The 20,921-nt window shown below is 51.3% G+C and overlaps 6 protein-coding genes across 6 annotated transcripts; 2 read left to right on the forward strand and 4 right to left on the reverse strand.

Annotated features, from left to right (window-relative positions):
- Positions 1-763: 763 nt before the first annotated feature.
- On the reverse strand, positions 764-3,824 carry POX_a01342 (putative ubiquitination network signaling protein acrB; the record flags this gene model as incomplete). Its single annotated transcript, XM_050110270.1, has 2 exons — positions 764-2,067; positions 2,150-3,824. The coding sequence occupies 2 exons, from the start codon at positions 3,822-3,824 to the stop codon at positions 764-766; spliced, it is 2,979 nt and encodes a 992-aa protein (XP_049974038.1).
- Positions 3,825-7,227: 3,403 nt separating this feature from the next.
- POX_a01343 (uncharacterized protein) lies at positions 7,228-8,678 on the reverse strand (the record flags this gene model as incomplete). Its single annotated transcript, XM_050110271.1, has 3 exons — positions 7,228-8,034; positions 8,088-8,225; positions 8,331-8,678. 3 exons carry the CDS (start codon positions 8,676-8,678, stop codon positions 7,228-7,230), a joined length of 1,293 nt encoding a protein of 430 aa, XP_049974039.1.
- A 645-nt stretch (positions 8,679-9,323) lies between these two features.
- Positions 9,324-10,406, reverse strand: POX_a01344 (uncharacterized protein; the record flags this gene model as incomplete). The annotated part of the gene is made up of 3 exons (XM_050110272.1): positions 9,324-9,677; positions 9,740-9,919; positions 9,984-10,406. The coding sequence occupies 3 exons, from the start codon at positions 10,404-10,406 to the stop codon at positions 9,324-9,326; spliced, it is 957 nt and encodes a 318-aa protein (XP_049974040.1).
- Positions 10,407-10,860: 454 nt separating this feature from the next.
- On the forward strand, positions 10,861-11,230 carry POX_a01345 (LYR motif-containing protein 5B; the record flags this gene model as incomplete). The annotated part of the gene is made up of 3 exons (XM_050110273.1): positions 10,861-10,906; positions 10,944-11,126; positions 11,214-11,230. 3 exons carry the CDS (start codon positions 10,861-10,863, stop codon positions 11,228-11,230), a joined length of 246 nt encoding a protein of 81 aa, XP_049974041.1.
- Positions 11,231-11,806: 576 nt separating this feature from the next.
- Positions 11,807-12,988, reverse strand: POX_a01346 (uncharacterized protein; the record flags this gene model as incomplete). The annotated part of the gene is made up of 1 exon (XM_050110274.1): positions 11,807-12,988. The coding sequence occupies one exon, from the start codon at positions 12,986-12,988 to the stop codon at positions 11,807-11,809; it is 1,182 nt and encodes a 393-aa protein (XP_049974042.1).
- A 4,733-nt stretch (positions 12,989-17,721) lies between these two features.
- On the forward strand, positions 17,722-20,059 carry POX_a01347 (Glucose-repressible alcohol dehydrogenase transcriptional effector; the record flags this gene model as incomplete). The annotated part of the gene is made up of 2 exons (XM_050110275.1): positions 17,722-18,787; positions 18,870-20,059. 2 exons carry the CDS (start codon positions 17,722-17,724, stop codon positions 20,057-20,059), a joined length of 2,256 nt encoding a protein of 751 aa, XP_049974043.1.
- Positions 20,060-20,921: the final 862 nt, after the last annotated feature.

A 20,921-nucleotide genomic window follows, 5' to 3' on the forward strand; every position in this document is an offset into this window, starting at 1 on the left:
CCTTGGAAAGCCTCGGGTGGCATAGATTCCATGTGCAGAGAGGATTGCGAAATGTACATTACTCAAGATATATATATATATGGATGTACCTATACACTTAACCAATGATTAGGCCGCGCCTAATCCCTGCGCGTATATTTGCAGTGCGGTTTGCTTTGTAGATCAAGCCTTTAAAGTATATAAACCGCCTCGGGCCTAGACCAAGTAAGATGTCTAGACCGTTACAGGTCACGCCCGGTCGGGTACCTACTGGAGGAACGTCCTGTATCTCAACTCCATGCTATCGATCATGATATAGATACTGGTAATCTTCCCAACATTTACAAAAGAGTCAAAGACTGAAGACTACGGCTTGATACAAAATTCAGCTGCAAGGAAAACCAACGGGCGAGTCGTCGCACCGGCACGGCCAAGTATAGAACAAGCTTTTTTGGTCTCTAAGAACAGAAGTGGAGGTTGAGATCTCCTCGACCCGACCTATACAAGCATTATCGAATCACCACGAAGAGAGAAACGCTCCAATGAACCGCGGCCATGAAGCATGATCTAAGAACATCGTGTTGGGGTAACCCGTGAAAGCCGACGGGAAAGATTCGGAGAACGACCTGGATACTGCAGCGCACAAGAGGGAACAACTGACGAGGCACAAGTTCGGGACAAGGTACACCCAGGCATCCCCCCCCCCCAGCAGGAGGAGAACGGTCATCGGTGAAAACCACCCGGCTGGAGAATCCGAGCTTTGAACGTAACTCAGGTGACCATGTTACTCCCGCGTCGATCGAGGGCTACCACTTCCACTGCCACTGCCTCCACTACCACTGCCGCTACCGCTACCAGCTCCGCTCACGCGACTCGCTGCCCGCTGATGAGGACTAAAAACGGGTCGACCGCCGTGCTGAAGGAATCCGGTCCCGTCCGCACCGAAGCGCTGTTGCTTGTCCGCAAAGATATCAGACAGCTCAACTTGCAGGGCCGGAAGGCGATGCGCTTCAAAGAAATCTGACCCATACTGGCTACTACGCGCAGAGCGATTGGAGAAAGAGCGGTGTCGGTGGTTCAGATCGGTGCCGAAGAAAGAGGAGCCTCCGTTGACGGGCGGAGAAGTGGTGGGGAAATGGGGCCCAGAATAGCACTCCTGAATTGGACTCGCCGGATGCGACGAGGACGCATGGTCTGGAGAGGACGAATTCTGCAGCGGGCTGGACTTGAGCGGCGGGAAAGTCAGGCCCAGCAAGGCGCGGGCCGAGGGCGCGGAGGTTGTCGAGGGCTCCAGGATCGGGTTCGTCCCCGGCAGATTACCCTCAGGCGTCAGAGGACCGGAATCCAAGAGCATCTGTTGCTGCTGCTGCTGAATGGCTTGCTCAATGGCCGAAGCTTGCTGCCAGAGTTGGCTGGTCCGCAGTTGAAAGTCTTGGACCGCTTGGCTGATGCTTGCAAACTGCTCGTGGAAATTGGCCTCCATCTTCGCATGATCTTGCTCACGGGCAAACTGCTCTGCGGCACGACGCTCTCGCTCATTCAACCCCTGGGCGTTGGCAGAGATGATGCGATCGTACTGTTCGTTGACCCGAAGACGACGGCTTTGAAGACGCTCCCGCTTCTGAACGACCAGGTTGAGCTCCTGCTCCAGGGCTGCTACTTCCTGGGCCGAGGCAAGGCGGGCTTCGGCGACCTCTTCCTTCATCTTGTTCAACAGCTCCAGTTCGCGATCAAACTCGGCCTTGCGCTGAGCCCATTCCTCCAGTTCCTCTTCCGGCACATTCTCCATGCTGTCCAGTTGGCCCTCCAGCACTGCGGTGGCTTCCTCGGTCTGCCGAATATTGCGCTCGAGTTGCAGCGAACGTTGCTTTTGTCGGTTCTCGTCGGTTCCACTTTGAAGTCGATGGGTATAACTGTCCAATTCCTTTCGGATTTTCGAAATAGTGACTTTGTGATCGTTCTTCGCCTTCTTCAGCCGAGAACGCTTCTCGTTTAACTTGGCTTCGGCATTGATGACGGAATTCTTCAGCGTGGTCGTCGGAGATGAGGGTCGATACGTTGGCTGAGGTGGTGTTGGGACGGAAGTCACTATTATGATACAAGCTGGTCAGAGTGGTGCACAATATAGACACAAATCTTTTCATCCCATCGGACCCAAGTGTGATCTAACCTTGTTCCATGTCGGTCGTACCGGGTGTCTTGACACTCATGGCACATATTTCCTCGTTCGTATCGCTTCGCACAAAAGAGCAGGTGTAAGCACAATTGGGGGCAAGACCGGAGATCTCGCCCTTCCAATGTACAAGACCAGATCCCTTGGACGACTCAGTCACCTGCCCGATCGTGGCCGTGGCCCACAAGGCCCCGTTGACACAGACATAAAACGGCTCCACTTCGAGGTTCTTCGGACTCGCATCACCAGTCGCATCGCCAAGGTCTCCGGCGGCAAACTTGATGGAGGAACTGTCCACATCCGTAATCCAGACCAACCCTTCGTCGAGAGAGGACGGTTGCGAGTCGTCTTCCGTCAACCCACGTGCGGTTTTGGACAAGACGCGCGAATTTTCATACTCCCGCATGACCGTCACTTTGATACTGGCAAGAGCTGACCAGAATGGCTGACGACTTCGAACCTGATTAGCTTGTCTCCTACGCTTTTTAGCGGACGTCAATCGATCTTTCCCGTCTTTCACCAACTGGCCATCGGGCCCCAAAAATGAGGACGACAGGCTTGCAGCGGACTCGAGAGCGGAATCCGCCTGGCCCTGTGAGCCGGCGGAGGCTTCGGTGTCCCCACGTTTTCCCGTCCGTGCCGGTGCTGGCGACCGATTCTTGGCCATTGCACGCCTGGCCATGGCGGTACCAGCTTGGGCGAGGATGTGAACCGCAAGCAGACTGCGCAACCAGCTAGGTGACGATTGAGTCTCGGATCGGCGGAACTCAGCGGGCAGGATATTTGTGTAATGCGAGAGAAAATCAGGGCTGACGAGTTTGGCGGAGATCAAATGCGCGGTGACGAAATCTTGGATCCCTTTACTGCGGACGATATGAAGCAGTAGGACAATGCCCACGCAGAACGCATTCACCCCACCGTTTTTGCCGGAGCCGCCGCCACCTAGCGTGATGGCGACCTGCACGTGAGCAAGATCAATGGCGAAATTTTGAGCCCAAGTCCACATGAAAAGACCCCAGAAGAGCAGACAGAATCCATCCATCGCAATCATGGTACCCATAGAAGGCGTGCCCGCGGGGCCTTGGAAGATGTCGAAGTTGGAGGACAGAGAACCGGCGGCGCCTCCACTCGGAGGCATAAAAGTCAGGGAGGCGAACAAGAATTGCACACAGGTCAACACCATCGGGGGCAGTTGCAACAGGAAGATCAGGATGGCGATGGTGTCGTACATGGGGCACGATTTGAGGATGGTCGACGCGAGTTGCAGCGGATTGATGGATGAGCTGGAGCCTGACCGTTTCAATATCCCTCGAGAAGCTGAGCCTGCCGCGCCGCTGGGGGGCGGCGTGGCGCCATTCGCTTCGGTGCATGCCATGTCCGGGGCTTTGGATCCGCTCACGAGTCCGTGTCCATTGCCATTCAACTTGATTCCATCTGTACCGGAGGCGGAGGTGGTGATCGACGAAGTAATTGCAGAGTCGCTTGTTGAACGAGACGAGGAAAGCTCGAAAGGTGTCGACGAGACGCCCGAGCTAATCGCGTTGCCACCGCCGGGGGAACCGTTGAGTTGACCACTAGACTTTTGCTTGGTTACTTTCTTGCCGGGCCCGACGAGGCCATTGTCATGTCGATTGCTCTGGTTCTTCCTGCCCGCAGCGGATGAGCGTGGCATGGACGAAAGAGCCCGAAACCCAGGTCCGAGTCAGCTTGGCGGGATGAGGCCAAGGACTGGGACCAGGCTGGAAGGGGCGAGGAGGAATAGGAAAAGGGAGGGGCGAAGATTGAAGACGGATGGAAGGCCCGAATCGTGGTTCGACTCAAAGGAACGGAGGATGAGAAGGAAAGGAAATATGATAATCAATGGGGGAGGGGGAAATAAAGAATGGAGGGGAAAGGAAAGGGAGAAAAAAAGAAAGGCTGCAGAAGTGGTCATCCGAGAAGGGAGGAAGAAGGAAAAGTCTCGGTGGAACTGCTGGCAGAGGAACACACGGTCGTTTTCGCAGCCTGGACCAAGAAGAAACTTGAAGAGCGGTAATTGTATCGTACCGCCGCCGTCGATCATCCACCAGTGCGGGCGGCAACACTGCGGTCCCGCTTGCTCAACGGGTATGGTGTGGTATTTACTGCTGGTAATTTACTGTCCTCTCCTCCAGTAGGGCCTCGTGTGCGTAACTGCGTCCCTATTGAAATGGTTGACGAGCAGATGAGACTTCCTGGATTGATCCACGATCTGATAAATCCTGCTGGAGATCAACAACAAATGTGGCATCTGGGGTCTCGGGGAGGCAATCCTGCATGCATCTCCGCCTTTGTAAAAACAACGCAGCAGATATCAAACATCATCCTTGTCGATCTCTGCCCTTCACAGTCCCAGGTATTCCCTATTCGGCGTCGAGTCACCTGCGTACTACCCGTCTTGCAGATGCGACAAAAGGGCCTCTCCACGAACAGATCTGCTGTATCGGGAGGGCTCTCTCAAACACAGTTGTCAGGTCTCTCCGCTGGGTCGCTTCTGAGCCCGACTGTTGCGTTTTTACTGTTAGTTTTCAGTAATAGCTGGCAGGTAGTTTATACTTCTTTATATATGACAATTAACATCCAGCTGCCAGCCTTACTTATTGCCCGCGTTGGCACATAGTCATGAGCTAGACACCCACCGTCTACGATGTGTACATACAAAGCTAGGTACCTAGGGATAAAGATATTTGTCCGAACCTCTTCCACATGAAGAGATCCCAAGCTATTCCAAAGTCATCCAGGGTTGTGATAGTGAGATCCACTGCGTAGTCATCACAGCCTAATCAATAGGCAATCATGAACGAGCAAGCGAGTGACTACTGCAAGATTCATGCGGCCCATGTCTGGCGGCGGCTGTTGCTCACCACTAGATAAACACTGAATAGTGAACACTGCCTGAGAGCAAAGCCACCGTCCTGTTGGCAGCTCCATTGAATACAGATCAACAGTGGACAAAGCCAATTTGGATGATGCCATTGTGTCCTCCAAATGTATCCAATGACACACAGAGAAAATCATCGTCTATTTAAACAAGCCTGTTCTCATGAGGGTCGACGACTGTTCAACTCTTCACATGCTCGGCTGTCCTGCTCTCTCAGGAACAGCGGCTCAGTGTCGGGAGTAGACTAGCAGCCTGTGGTCCCCACCGTTTCCAGTGTAACCTCCAGCACCAAGTACATGGTGCGTGTCAAAATGCAGTACCCTGCATAAGAAAAGCCTTCACCAAACGGTGTTTTTACCGTACAATCACTCTAGGAAAACATGACCACGAGGTATCTATTCAGAATGTAGAATGTAGAGCAAGTCAGTCATTTTTCTCTGTGCAGCAAACTCCCCCTCTTTGGACTCCAGAACCCAGTCAACGAGGGCCAAGTCGACTTGGCATCCGAAAGTGTGGTTGAAGATCAGCCACTGACTAAGTAACGATCGGCATCAGGCGTGGGAGTGCTGGCCTGATCCAAGGTTTCGTGGTCGCAGTGCTCCCTCCCCAATGGTGAAAAGTTGCTGGCTTGTTTCACGGCGATTGACGAGACTTGGTTGACGTCCAAGTCGCAGCGCTACCGGCACTATGGTCAATCGACCGAGCAAGTACTTGAGATCAAGTTTAACGGCCTCGGTCGCAACGGCCGCAACCGTCTCTTGCCTTCTTAGTGAACCGAATTGTGAGTCGTCCGTCACTCAGGTCCCAGTTGGCCAGCTCAAGTTACGCCCAATGCGAATGCCGAACAGGCGGCCGAGGAACATCCTTCTTGGGTCCGAAGGGCGATTTGTCCAGAATCGAATCTGGCGCAGATCTGCCCATTCCTGAGATCCAGTACTTTGGCCTTTGGCCCAATTTGACACTAAATCAATGTTCCCTCCTGGCACCCTCAAGCGCAATCAAGGGTTGAAACTGCGTTGGGGGTTTTACCATGTTATTTGTTCTTATCATGGCTCATTGCAATAACATTCATGGAACGGTGATGTGTGAAGTGATTCAGAGTCGGCCGATATCTATTCCACTCACCTAACCGTACCTAGGTCCCTTCATGAGTTTTAAATAATCCACCTGAAACAATTACCTAGGTAGAAAATTCATTTACTAAGCATGCGCTGGGCACCAGTACTGACCAGCTCTAAGCGGTTATCTGGCTACGGCAGACAGATCAACCCCGAGCCTTGATAAAATTATCATCAACTATTGTCATATTTTTCTATGGCAATCTTCCACTTCCATTGTGGAGGAAGAGAGAATCGATCGTAGAATTGATCAGTGGTACGTGCGGTGGGTCTGGGAAGGCTTCTGTACTAAAAATGGAGATTGTTCCATCGGACGTGGACGGGACTTGAAGCAAATCTTTGGGCCGAACTAAACCCATCCACAAATGTTCGAATGCTTCATAATTGGTTTCCGTCACATCCAAAGGTTCCTATTTCCCTGGAGGGCTTCCGAGTTAATGCCGACACGGAAAAGAGTTGTTAGATTGCCACTTGGTCGCCCGGATCTTTTCCCGTTTCATTTCGACCAATTTAAGCATGTGAACTTGCAATGCCCAATGATTGATGTGGATGAATATCTAATTACTTATGTTTGCCAAAGGCATGAAGCTCAATGGTCTAGTCTTTTCCGGTTGTCGAGAGGTGCCCAGAAGCTTTTCTCAAATGCAAGCTCTCAGGGCAACATAGCTTTTGCACATCTCAACTCCACACGGCACACTCTCCGGGCACCTGAAAGCTCAATGTTTCGGTGGGCGGTGGCTTTCACAAAACCACAAAACATAAGCACCCTCAGTGATGTCGTGTTCCCCATCGACCAATTTTTCTCCATAGACTGGCACACACTTATGGCTCTCCCATCCCCAGGGCGCTTTTTTTTAGCAGTCCAAGCATGATTAAAGATCAAAAGACGAAGCCGGCCATGCTGACCTCTGTCTCCAACCTCCAGCCTCTTTCAATAAGCTGTTTGACTCTCTCAGGCTCCTCAAAACCACCATAATTGGCAAGAGTGTGGACTTTTCTTTCAATTTCCTCCCTTTGAGAGAACGAGGGTAGAAAAGGGGGAGTAAGTTCAAAGGCCACTATTTGTCTGGGAGGGGGTTCTCATACCTGGTCAGAGGAAGTTCCGGATCTCCTTTGGCAAACTCCACCAATTCGGTAAAGGACCTTCCATCTTTCGTGATGACAATGACACTTCCCATCCACTTTTCAGGAAAGGCTTGATCAATCTCTGGGTCCAATTCCATCTTTACACGTTGTTGGAATTCTCTCAAGGAGCTGTCCTCAAGATCGTCTTCCGTAAAGTCGGTGATCATCGCTTGTCCCTTTTTGGCGACAACGGCAAGCACAAAGCCCATGGAGAACTTGCTTTGATGTACAGTTTCTCCCCGCCCAGTCATACCCAGTACATTGATAGCGGCTTGGTAGGTTCGAGTAACTACCGACTCGATGTCCTCAAAGACAACGCCGTGGTTGCTCATTAGCTTCAGCAATGCATCAGCACTGGGGTGGGTATGTCTGCACGATGCATGCCATTTGAAGCTGGACCGGAGGATCTCGTAGTCATTGCCGAGATCCCCATCAATAGCATCAGGGTTCGTAGTCCCCGGAACCAATGCAGCGCCCATTGCACGGGATCCCTCAAGAATATCCTTGGTCCCGAGAAGCCCGTCACGAGCAGTGTATGCGGCAAAAATCCCGTCAAAGCATGCTTTCCCAGTATGGACTTGCTTCGAATGAGTGGCATCCATCAGGAATTGCCATAGCCCTGCTGCCTGTGTGCCTGCCGTTCCAATTGCAGACAGCATCTGCGCGGTGTCTAACCTGAGTAGATGTGCTGTGGCGGCTGCCGCTCCGATGACTCCGCCTGTTGCTGTGGAATGAAAGCGCTGCGTCAAGGTCAGTTTGAATCAAAGTCCATCTAGAATTCAAGGCGCAATACCTCATAATGACTCTTGCCCAAATATTCACCCACCCGGCAGCCCACTTCATAGCCAACCACAGAAGCTGTGATAAAGTCCGCTCCAGTAGCACCTACATCCTGAGCTACGGCGAGGGCCGCAGGGAATACCACAGTCGCCTTGTCAGGGAAATACACGGGTTAGCCATCACGTCTCTCGCGAAAAAAAATTGTCAAGAGCAATATTCACGTTCAAAAATCAAACGATGCATGAATCAAACTCACCGGATGCATAATACTTCGATTGTGAAGATCATCTTGCTCAACGACATGGGACGATGCACCATTCACCAAGCTGGCAAATGCAGCACTCGTCGTAAAGTCCAGAGACCCATCCACAAATTCACTTTTCCCAGTCGCGGGTCCCATATGCGATGCGAATTTGGAAATGGCTCGAACCGCAGGATGACAACGCCCTGCTATAGTACACCCAAGCCAATCCACAAAAAAGTCCTTTGTTTTCTGAACGACATCATCTGGAAGGTCGGTGAACTTGAGATTCGCAGCCCAGCTAGCCAATCGCTCTGTTCGGGAATTGATCACAGCTTCCTGCGGGATATTTTGGGAAGTCATTTTTAATGGACGGGGGTGGTGAGACTAGAAAGATGAGTAGCTTCAATCCGAGTTAGGTGACAGGGGAAGTTATCTTGTAAAATACGTTGCGGATGCCTGAGAAGCGAGATCGAGGTAGTTAGATATATAGATGGGTTTATTTAGAACTCTCCTGAGGGGTAAATGTAGGAACCAGGTGTCGGCTTCCGCCGCGCATACTTATCAACATCAGCCGGCCCGTGGGTACGCAAGTGTGGGGTAAACGTGTGGGGTATGCATTGGATGAACCGAGAGGATCTCATGTTCTTCCCAAGGAAAGATGAGACACCGAACTGTGACATTGAAGTTCACAATCGACAACAGAGGTTGTTTTCTTGAGACCGTCTTATCTTTCTATACTACTGAAGTTTCGGCTGTCATGCCAGGATCCAAGGTCGTGGTGAGGATTCTTTTCCAATCCGTTTGGCAGGGATGCGCAATATTGACACATAGTGAAACATTTGTCTCGATGGTACGACGAATGTGATCGGTCGGCCCTCCTCAGATTTTTTTTCTGATCTTGGGTCCATTTTGAGTTCTTAACTCTGGAATTCAATAGACTACATACAATGGACGCATCGAGTACACTTCACGTATCCAAGAGAATAGTGTTGTTCGACTTCCGCATCATGCCGATCCAGTATCCTCTACGGCGTCTTTTCGGTCCCAGCTCGAGAGCTCGAGATTCCGCACCCGGTTCTCAAGGTCAGCAATTTTCTTTTGCCATTCCATCTTGGCCTGTTCTTGCAGTTGCCACATGGTCTTGAATTGTTCAAGGATGAATGGTGGTAGCTGTGCAGTTTTCCGTTGCTTCCTGTAATCATAAGTGACGATATCCTCGTGACACCGTGCTGCAGGGCGCTGACGAGCCTCTGATAAAATCATCACTTGAAGCTGAAAGGCCGATTGGGAGGACAAGGCGGAATCTGGATTGTGAACTAGCTTTTGATAGACGGTAATTTTATCGGGGAAAGTCATCGGCTATGGAAGGGGATAGTCAGCCGAGCCGTCTGGAAGAGAGCATGAATCGTAGATTGACTGACAAACTTATAGTCCACCTTGATGCTGCGAAGAATCAAACCAATGCCCCTTGAGTTCAGGAGATTGAACCATTTCTCCCGATTAGCCGCATCGATATGCATGCCAATATTGCGTGTCCAATTCACCCGGGCCGATTCGGCGTAGCGAACGTAAGTGACATTATTGACATGGCCCATGACATCCTAGCAGAGCGAGTGGTGAGTATCTCATCGTCTGGGTAGGGTCGAGTGGAAGTTGGAATCGTACCATTTCTCCCCACACAACGTTGTGCTTGTAGAGGCTCCGCCTCTTCGCGTCGGTCAAGAATCCCTCGCTCCCAGCGAGCAACTCGCGCCAATCGTGGGCCAATTGCTGTAAAATATCACCTGCGGGCTTGATCTGCGCTGGTTTGAGCCCAAAGCTTATGCATTTTCCCACTCGACGCTTCATCGTAGTGAGCCATCGTGGATCGATGCCATGGGGGCGAGCCGGCGGATTGTTTGCAACGGCCGAGGCACGTTCGTTGGGTACCGCAGTCGTTGAAAAGCAGTGAGTAACCGAGGGGGAGATGCGACCAATTGGGCTGATGAGCGACCTTCTCAAGGCGGATTGAGGTATCATGGCAGGTTGCTCGTAGATTGAAAAGCAGTATTGTCGTACAGGAGTGAATGTGGGATTGTCAGTCTGCATCGGCGCAAGACCGGAGTTTAGGCCAAATGGTCGGCCCCAAAGCCCAGAGCCCCGCACGATTACCGGGACATGCTCCGCACTCCCCCTTGGATGTTTTTTGGGGCATGTTTTTCAACCTGCTGGCTACTTTTCATATAGAAGTGCCGATTTCTATCGAGTTCAGCTTCAAGAACTTTTGAAGTTGCCAAGGATGATTGGACACTCTCGTATATAACATCGCCGAACCCTTCCCCTGCCTGGCGGGGCAAGGATTCTTTTCTAGCGCGACTACAGATGGTTAACAACGGGCCGACTTCTCCGCATTGCCCGACGTCACAACTCATCGCCGAGCATTCGTTCACATTCACTGTTCCCACTCTTGCCATATGGTGCACACCCCCACCCCCGCGATTGTCAAATACTTCATTCTGCAAGTCTTCCCACCACTCTCCTTTTCAAATCCAATGCGACGATCATGGTCAACAACGAACTACGTCGGCAGGTGATCAACATCTACAGAGGTACGCTGATGCAAAGGCTCATGACGCTGTGCGACAGAAGGTGTCTTTGGCGCTAATGCCGGCAAAACCAGCACAGAGCTCCTCTGGCTCGGACGAGAGTATCCCCTTGGATTCCAGTATTTCAGAGACCGGCTCCATCGTGCGTTTGCGAGTCAAGCCAACCTTACGGACGAGGATCAAATTCGGAAAGGGATAGCTCGAGCCGAGTTCGTGAAGAAAGGTGAGTGGTGCAAAATTTGTTTTGAGACAGGAGCATGATATCCACCGGAATTATGATGGCTAATGCTATGGTTTTTTTTGGTTGTAGAGGTCGAGGCTCTGTAAGTACGCCCTATTGTGGACCTCCGCGCGTGGAAATTCCTCCCCCGAAATTATCAGTTGTCATCTTCACACCTCGACTATGCTTTCCACGTTGTTCTTTGTGCAACAGGTCAGCAGTGGAATGGATACGCTTCTTCTGCTTGACATGCCCTGTCCCATCACCCGGATAGAATGCTTTTTTGTTCAATCTTTTGCTTTCGGAGAGCTGACCACTGGCATTGCGTTCATACTGCTTAGTTACTACTTGAAGCGATACCGAACCCTCAAACAGCGCTATGAGAGCTCGTAAAGCCCAGAGTCCCGTCGTTGAACATCCCGCACCCAAGTCTTTCCCGAGCCGGAGATAATTGCTGGACTGGATGCAGACGGGAGGCGACGCATGTGTCGCTCTCTCATGAGGTGTGGCAAGGGGAATAAACAAAAAGCGTATATTAATAATAGACAAAACATCAACATCAAATCGTGGGGGGGTATCACCAATACATATGAAGCGCATTCAATGATCTTCGTTTTCCTTCTCTTGCGCCCATCGAAACAGCAGATTAAACCTGTCTAGTTTGAAAACTCCAGACGGACATATTATTTCTTTTGTCCCCACCAGGCACTCACTTCCAGACACTCGCCGCTGGTCAAACCCCCTTTCTGGAAAAAGTCGCTCGTCATTGCGGCCCACCAGCGGTCCCATTCGTCGCGGCTTTTGCCACTGGCCTCCATGAGCATAGGCTCCATGCCTTCTATCATCTGTACCACTGTGAGAAGAGCGGTTCGCCGGATGGCTATCTGTTCGGGCGTCAATGCTTTTCGGACGCGGCCCTTGGAATCTTTGCCCTGGCCCTCGCGCTCCCAGCGCGACTCTCCCAGAGGAATGGCGATCCGACGACTGTCGACATTTTCCAGCAAGTCCACCTCGGAATTGAAGGACAGTCCAATCGTGGCGCATGGCAATGCGGTGAGCTTGCGCCGATCGAACGACTTCTCCACCCAGGAGTTATAGTCCACAAGAAACTTGTTCTGGGCCTGGGTGAACGGCGTTGCCGGCGAGAAAGTATATGTGCCGGTTGCGTCTGCGGTCTCCTGAGCATGGACGGGCGCCTTTCGCGCAGGGGCGGGATTCGGTAGTAAAGAACGGAAGACCCAGTCGGAATCCCACACCTCCAACACGCCGCCTGACTTGAGGACGCGGAGCGGCTCTTCCAGGCCCGAGGCTTGCTGTGCTGGACTGCAGGGGCACATGCCCGCGTCTTTGATGAAGACCAAGTCAAAGTAATTATCCGGGAAAGGCAGACGAGACCTCCGCAGATCGTGTCGCTTGAACTGCCAGTTCACGCCCTGCTTGCGCAAATCAGGCGCCATGGAGACCACGTCGATGCCCACGAAGGATACATTCGGTTGGCCATGACTGGCAAGGTACTCGTGACACAAGCCAGACCACAGTCCCGACCCACAGGCGATCTCGAGTATGCGCTTCGGCGGGCGGTCGGCCAGGTGAGGATTGCAAAATGGGCCGCCAAACACGCGCAGCAGCATTGTCGTGCGCAAGCTTTGACGGTGGATCTCGGGCAGATCGCATGGCAGCGGGTAGAAATTTTCAGGATCGCGAAGGTAGGTGCGATCGCCGTATCGCGCCAGCGGGTAGTTGCCGTAATCTGTGAGAGATCCAAGAGACGAAGAGGAGTTGGCGGCAAAATTGGAGCTGAGATTGGAGTGAATATCCGAGCCGGACGCCGCGGCGGCCGCAAGTGAAGAGGTCCCTGCCGACATCATGTGTGGGTATCTAGACGCATTGATTCTGGGTCGGAAGCGTTCAACGGAGTTCGCAGAACGGTCGCATTATTGAAGCGCAGCTGGTCATTCATGGGCCGGAGACCATGCTTGTTTTCCGGTCGAGTCAGAAGAGGCTGAAGGGTTGGCAGGGTAGTGAAATCCAGGCGTATCCGAGGCCAGTCGATGGCTGCCAGAACAAAAAAAAATGGTTGTCAGGGGAGAGGGGGAGACGACATGAATGAAGACAGCAGGGAAGGGAAAAAAAAAAAGACAATTGACCCAAAAATGGAGAATGTCAGGTAGAGAGCAGGAAACTCGAAAAAGCCAGACCAGACCTCCTCCCCCCCCCCCCCCTACCCCTCCGAAAACGGTAGTGGCCCGGAGAAAATTCGATTTTAGTGTAGATCGGGCGTCGCGCTTTACCCAAAACACGGGCGACCAACTATGTTCCATGTCTTGACTCTACCGAGTACAGAGTCTAGTTAAACGATCATTGAAATGCAACCTGAGACATCACCTGATCGAGTTTTTGCCTTCGATTTCAAAGGCGACAGGATTGCGCGGAAGTCCAATTACTGAGATCGATCACGCTGAACGACCGGATCGCCGGCCAGTCCCATGGAACTCCGTAATTCATTAGACATCACTCTGCACTGGATACATGAAGACAGCTGCAAGACACACCGAGTCATGGCAGGAAAATCTTTTCAGGGCCTATCACAGGAATGCTGGCAAGACCAACGGATTGACGTGTTCGATATTATACCTCCTCAGGTCCTCGGTGCAGCCAAGACAAAAGTACGGGTCATAGTACTTCAACGCCACGGAGAAAGCACAACTCCTGAGGCAGAGGGGCGGACAACAGTAGCGCGTCGCTCCAGGAGGTCAGGAGTAGCATTCGCAGAATGATCTTCCAACGAGGATCATGCAATCCCAACCGAGCTGCACTCACACGGAGTCCAATCGCAGAATGGGACTTCATAAAAGACTTGACAGGATGCGAGGTTTATGATGGACAAACATCACCTTCTCAGAGCGATTTAAGGGAGAAAGGGTACGACGTCGTCCGTCGGCTGGCAATGGCGGAGCTATCCTAACCGCTGGGATTCCACAGTACAACCTAATGTATTCGAGTACAATATACCAGATACCTGGCCGTCTGGTGTGGACAAGGGCCATACTGTGCCTAGCCAGTTATTTTCCTGGGTTCATGAAGAATGCTCTGCACTTCTGCAGTTCATTCCCAAATGACTCTAGATCCGAGGGCGCTTGCAGTTCCGGCAGGAACGGCGGACTAACGTCGCGGACACGGAAGAACGGAGACGATTGTATGCAAGCTAACCGGCTGGGGCAGGTGGTTGGAACCACCGCCAGACAACCGAGAGACTAAGGCGGGTCCCGACAAGACACTAGAAATTGCTGCAGATCATTGATTAAGGAGAATGCATTCGTTGCGACCATGCAGTCCTACATACATGCCTGTCCAATGACCTTTGTATGGCATGAAATAAACCCTCGTAATGTCGCTCATTACAACAGAGTGTTAAACCAACATCAGGGCACGGCTGCTGGCGCCGTCAATTTTGTTGTTCAGCTGCTATAGTTTGTACTCATATTGTAGTACGGTATCCGTCGGGAGTGTTGACATCATACGTTCCACGAACTCGGCACCACGGCCCGTTGGGCTCTTCATCCAGTCTTCATACCAGCCCGAAAACACGGACACGCTTGTAGTGTCCGATCACGCAGTGTCTCCGATTTCGAGCGGCGGTGGTCTGTCGAGTACAGAAAAACTTATAAAAGAACAAGCTATCTTCATTGTCTCTCTGCATAAAATCCTTGTTTGTTTTCTTTTCCATTTTTATTTGGCTTTGGCAGTTGCGTTGGGACCTCTGCGCTTATACCCTAGAGGCTTAAAAGTCACCACGGGCCTCCTTTTCTTGCAAGCCAAGTGACTTGCCCCAATTCTTGGACCAAGTCATCTCCGTCCCGCGGCCCAGTTTTACCGTCTACAGACTACTCCACCGAATCACCGAATCTCAAGCCGCTAGTTGTTGTACATCTACGCACGAAGTTAATTGCACTTTCTATCTGCTATCTTGAGGGACTTCATTCGTCTCCACAGTTAATCTAGTGTCCGCTGCGGCCCAGGCTGGAAGGTAGAATATGTAGTAGTCAACCCTTTACAGCGAATATGTTTGCAGTTTCAAGAATTGACCTCGTGGGCAGTACCCAGAATTTATGCTTTGCCTATGGTCTTGCCGCGCCACATTTGATTATTGGGCACCTCGGCACGGGCAAACGAATCGCAATTCCAAGCTTGTAGCCACCTGGTTTAGGAACCCCTCGTTAGCGAATCCTACAAGGCACTAGCCAGGTCGCTGTGTTTTGTCCTACAGCACATCGGCTAGGTTGTACCTGCAGTAGTCCAGGCATCATATTTTAGCGTGCGTTACTCAATGGCATAGGCATGTGATTCGCAAGCGGCTGTGCAGAAAAAACCAAATCTCAGGAAGATCCTTGATAAGTAAAGAAATATATAAATACAAATTGGTTAGGTGATTGGTAAATTGTATGCAGACTTTCCATTCAACAGGGCAACCATGTTTAGCATCAGGTCATCTCATACGATCTAGTACCTAATAGCCACCTGACTATGTTGTTCCCACCCCAGTAATGTGATCATGCCGTAGCCCAAGCACCCTTTGAGTGCCAGGAAGCACTTTAGGTTTTGATACTACTTCTTTGACAAATGATCGACCCGGGGGGTTTGACATGCATCCAAGGATCGGATAAAAATATCCTTAGTTTTGAGCATATTCCAGTCTCATAGTATGAAGCCATTGAATCGTGGTCCGGACCTGAGCGGGCACTGCTGACTGGCCTCGGTTGATCCAAAGGTCTAGAATATCCTAGCACAAGGCAACAATCATTGTCCAAACTGAGAAGCTGTATTGTTGACTTGGATTCATTCGATCCCGAGAACTATAAAAATTTCTTGCAATAATCGGTGTATTTCCTGAACATGAGAAATATATATAATGTTCCTTCCGAACAAAATTCCTCGAAATAAAAACAGTGTGTTCTCAGCCCTGGCCCAGCACCAGGGCTGTTGACTCTTGGGAGGTACCAACTTCCTACCAATGCTTACTAAGTCTGGATACCAAAAAGGAGTCGGTAGGGAACTCCAACTTTATTGCTCCAAATAGATGGATGTTTTTCGTGATACACAAAGAAACCTAAGTGTCTACTCCAGTGCCAACAATGCGAGTTACCTAGTAATCAACTCGACGGGTGAAAGCATGCCACTCCCGTCCGATGCTTGTATCAAGCGTGGTCAAAGGTATTCTATCATACAATGGATAGATGCCCCTTTGCAGAGCAATCCTTAGATTCAATCTTCAGGTAATCAAATAGATGAGCAACGTTCCATGTGACTTACCTGTGGCATATATAGAGGTGCATCAAGATCGAAGCACCCGTGGATTCCAACCGGTTGATAGGTACACCGATTTAATCTTTCGATATGCGCTACAAGACCGCCAGAGGCCAAGTAGCTTTTTGGGGGGGCAATAATTTAAGCTTCTCAAAGAACTCCATTCCTAATATGCTGCTTCTTACTCCATATATTGTCTATCAATTGAGGCAGAGTAATCGTCAGCGAAAGCTGAGTCTGCCTTCTAACTCACGCCAAGGAGATCTTTTATCACGGTATATCCTGCCATCATCAAGGTCCATCGAATTGTAACCCAGTGCACGTAGAAGGACGCTAGACTCCAGGCATCACACGCCAGGAAGTTTATAGGAGTATCAGACAATTCGTAAGTGTTGATATGAAGGTGATCACCTACCAAACTTACTCCACGCTTCGGGTGCAGAGAACGAGCGAAGGTGACATATGCAACTGTCACCTCGCCAGCAAATGTAAGATCGAGGTGAATTGGAGATGAAAGCCGGTGACAGACAAGCCTATCGCTTTTTCGCACCTTCTATAGCTCGTCAATATTGACTAAGAAGTTGGTGAGAGAGATGACCAAGAGAGCTTCATCAGGTCCCAGTTGACGGTACTTCAACATTTTTCTTGTTTGGGAATAGACCCGACCTTCGGCCAAGGCTCGACCGTGTTGGATCCCGTGACTGTCGCAGCTCAAGGAATTTCAGAAAGGGTTCGGAAGGCTTGGCGTGGATCATGTCCGGTTGAGTGATATCACGTGACACAAACTCCCGCCTTCGAAGCAAACCACCCATCATGGGTGTCATCTCAGAACCCCCCTCAGCCGTTCCCTATCAGCCTTGTAAATTGGACACATGTGCGTTCGATTCTGATTCTAGCCTGTCGAGATGATTGCCTTTCTGACTTAGAACTTGACGACTAGTTTGACCGCGACCCGGAGTCCTCGTGACTCTTCCGCTCGGCCTCCGCCCTTAGGTCCTGATTCAACGCAAGCAGTCCACGGAGAGTACCAGCTCGACCTCCCCACCCCACCACCAGACAATTCTCGTCGCGCCAGGACTTCTCTGAGCTATCCTTATCCCGACACACACTCATTGTTGGAGGGCTGGTTCTTTTGCAGACCTTCATGTTGAAGAAGAGAAGAGACCGCGCTCAATTCGCTATTCCTCTTCTCATTGTCATCTCCACCTGCCCCTCCGCCTCACGTTCCCAGCTGCTTGCCTTCCCCTCGGTGTCCTACCAGGGAATCAAGCCACGGTCTCGTCTGCCTCGTTAGATGGCAGATGGTACCTACAGGTTCCAGCAGCCTGGGGCCGGGCAGTTCTACTTCCAAACACAATCGCAGCAACAGCACTCGCTCCAGAGAAACGCAATCCAGAACGGGACCAATTCTCCGGGTCGACTGAAATTCAACCCCAACACTCCATCCCCTTCTCGATCACCTCCCACAACCCAATCATCTTCACTGAATCCTTTCACCATGTACGGTCAAAATCACCAAGGCCAGCATGTGATGATGAATGGCGGTCAGACCCACCAGCGATTTACCATGCAGATGCCAAAGTTCCAAACACAAAGTCACCCTCACCATCACGCTCCGCAACCCACGCACCATCACACACACCAATCGCACACCCAACACGGCCTCGCTCATCAGCAACACTTCCCTGCTGGTGCCCTTGCCACCACCACACCTCATTTCGCTGCCAACCACCTTCAAAATGGCGCATCCAACACGGGAGACGACGACATTGATGAGTCCATGAACGAGCATTGGCAAGAGCAACTTCAACTTGCTGCTGAGTCTCGGCAAGCCACGTCACCTCATCACTATGCTCGCATTATGGCTCAGCAGTCCAAGGGCATTCAGATCATGCCGAGCCACAATGATTCTTCGGACCACAAAGCCGACAGCCGAAATGGGACTGTTGCCTCGAAGATCGTCTCCCGACAAGGTTGGAATGCGTTGGATTTTGGTGGCCAGGGCCTGCGGGTCATGGCTAGCTCCTTGTTTAACTACACCTTCCTTGAGAAGCTCTACCTCAACCACAACAAGCTGAAAGTGTTGCCTCCAGCGATCGGCCAGCTCCGTAAACTGACCCATCTCGACCTTTCCGGCAATGAGCTGAGTGAGCTTCCGGAAGAGATCGGTATGCTCACAAATCTCAAGAAGCTGTATCTCTTTGACAACAACATTCGCACCCTGCCCTACGAGGTTGGGTATCTCTACCGATTGGAGACGCTGGGTATTGAGGGCTGCCCCTTGAATGATGTTCTCAAGTCTCAGATCATGAAGGAGGGAACCAAGGCACTGGTCAAGTACTTGAAAGAAGAGATGCCAGGTAAGTGACTGTGACTACAATACTTACCCTTGTTGCCTGCCGAAGGCCCCGAACACTAATTGAACGATCTTAATATGCGTAGTTCACTTGCCTCCCCCCGACAGAGATTGGATCATCCTTGACGAGACCGCAAGCTCCGCCAATAGCCCCACAGAGAAGATCACTGTTCTCTCCTACAATACCCTCTGCGATTCTTCCGCCACTCAGTCGCACTATGGTTATGCCCCGTCTCGTGTTCTCTCCTGGGAGTTCCGCCGCGAGCTTATCCTCAACGAATTGCGATCTCACAACTCAGACATTGTCTGCCTTCAGGAGGTGGACCAAGGCAGCTACAATCATTTCTACCGTGAGCAGCTTGCTTACAGTGGCTACAAGGGTGTGTATTGGCCTCGCGGTCGAGCAATGGGCATGCAAGAGGAAGATGCCAAATCCGTGGACGGATGCGCCATCTTCTACAAGGGTACCAAGTATATCCTTCTCGACAAGCAGCTCATCAACTTTGGTCAAACTGCGGTTCGTCGCCCTGACGCCAAGGGTCAGGATGACATCTACAATCGTCTCTGGCAAAAGGACCACATTGCTGTGGTGGTGTTTTTGGAGAACCGATTGACGGGCGCTCGCTTCATGGTCGTCAACGCCCATCTGTACTGGGATCCCGCGTTCAAGGATGTCAAGTTGATCCAAACCGCCATTCTCATGGAAGAGATCACGAAGCTGTCGGATGGCTACGCCAAGTGGCCCGCTTGTACCGATAAAACAGCTTTCCGCTTTTCCGAAGCTGAGAGCGGCTCTGAGAACACCCCTGTGGCCGAGCCAGCGCCATCCATGGAATATGCAAGTGGTGACCAAATTCCACTCCTGATGTGCGGTGACTTCAATTCCAACCCCGGATCTGCGGCCTACAATCTGATTGCGAATGGACACCTCCCGGAAGAGCATCCCGATCTCGAGAAGCGACTTTATGGTAACCTCAGTCGTGTCGGCATGACGCACCCCTTCAAGCTGAAGTCTGCCTACGGTTCGATTGGAGAGCTCAGCTTCACAAACTACACACCTGATTTCATTGACATTTTGGACTACGTTTGGTATTCATCCAACACCTTGCATGTTTCCGCATTGCTAGGTGAGGTGGACAAGGAGTATCTTCGTCGGGTCCCTGGGTTCCCTAACTTCCACTTCCCAAGTGACCACATCGCCTTGTTTGCGGAATTCACTGTGAAGGGCAAGAAAGGCAAGGTTGTAGAGGCCGACTTTGGCCCACAACGACACTGACGACTCGGACATGAATTGGAAAGCCAAGGAACTTGAGCAGTCCAAAGTGGCGACTTGTGCTACCATCAGAAAATGTGCTTTTGCTTGCCGTTTCCCAATTTCATGCCTGTCCTTTCTCCCCTGGGTTTGTGCTTCCTGGCAGTGGGTGGTGCGCTATCCAATTCAGCCAAGCTACTCTTCACGCGTCGTTTCATTGTGTCGGCTTGCCTTGATTTTTGTCCATGGTCTCTGCGTTACCATCTCCGTGTCCTGTGCTCTTACAAAGATGATCTCTCCGAATGAGATCTTCCACCTCCTTGCAAATCCCCCCTCTCTCCGTTCAGCTTGAACATTCTTTGTCCTTCACCCTGCTCCGCCTCACTCTCCCCTGCCCCTCTCTTGTGCGCACACATCTGCATCCTTTGTGGGCGTGCGTGCATCTCCCGCTTGAAGTCTTGTTTTAGAGAAGTACATTCAGGGGGAAGATGGTGGCGTGGAGACCTCTGTCCTTCCTGTCTTCTACGCTGTCCGCTGTCTGCAAATCCACCTTCCCGCCTTCTTCTCCCCCCTATCTTTTTTCCGACTTCTTCTTCTCTGTCCACCTCCTGCTTCGTGTTTGTTTTTCCCCTTCTTTCTTCTTTGCGCTTTTCCTTCGGCCTCTTTTGTTCTTGAATTGCCCCGCAACATGGAAGGAGGGTGTGTCGATACTTCTCGATTTCACATCCCACCTTATTCTGAAGCGTCTTCATGGACGGCTTGATGACGTTTAGGGTGGGCTGGTGTTCAGGTGGATCCGATGGCTGCATGGCCTTCGAATGAGGTTGCTTTTGGCTGTTGTTTGTTTCCCGGGCGAAAGGAGTTTCTCATTTGAGCAATGTACTTA

This window comes from Penicillium oxalicum, chromosome I (genome assembly GCF_001723175.1).
Source record: "Penicillium oxalicum strain HP7-1 chromosome I, whole genome shotgun sequence".
In the NCBI taxonomy this organism is placed as follows: Eukaryota; Fungi; Ascomycota; class Eurotiomycetes; order Eurotiales; family Aspergillaceae; genus Penicillium; species Penicillium oxalicum.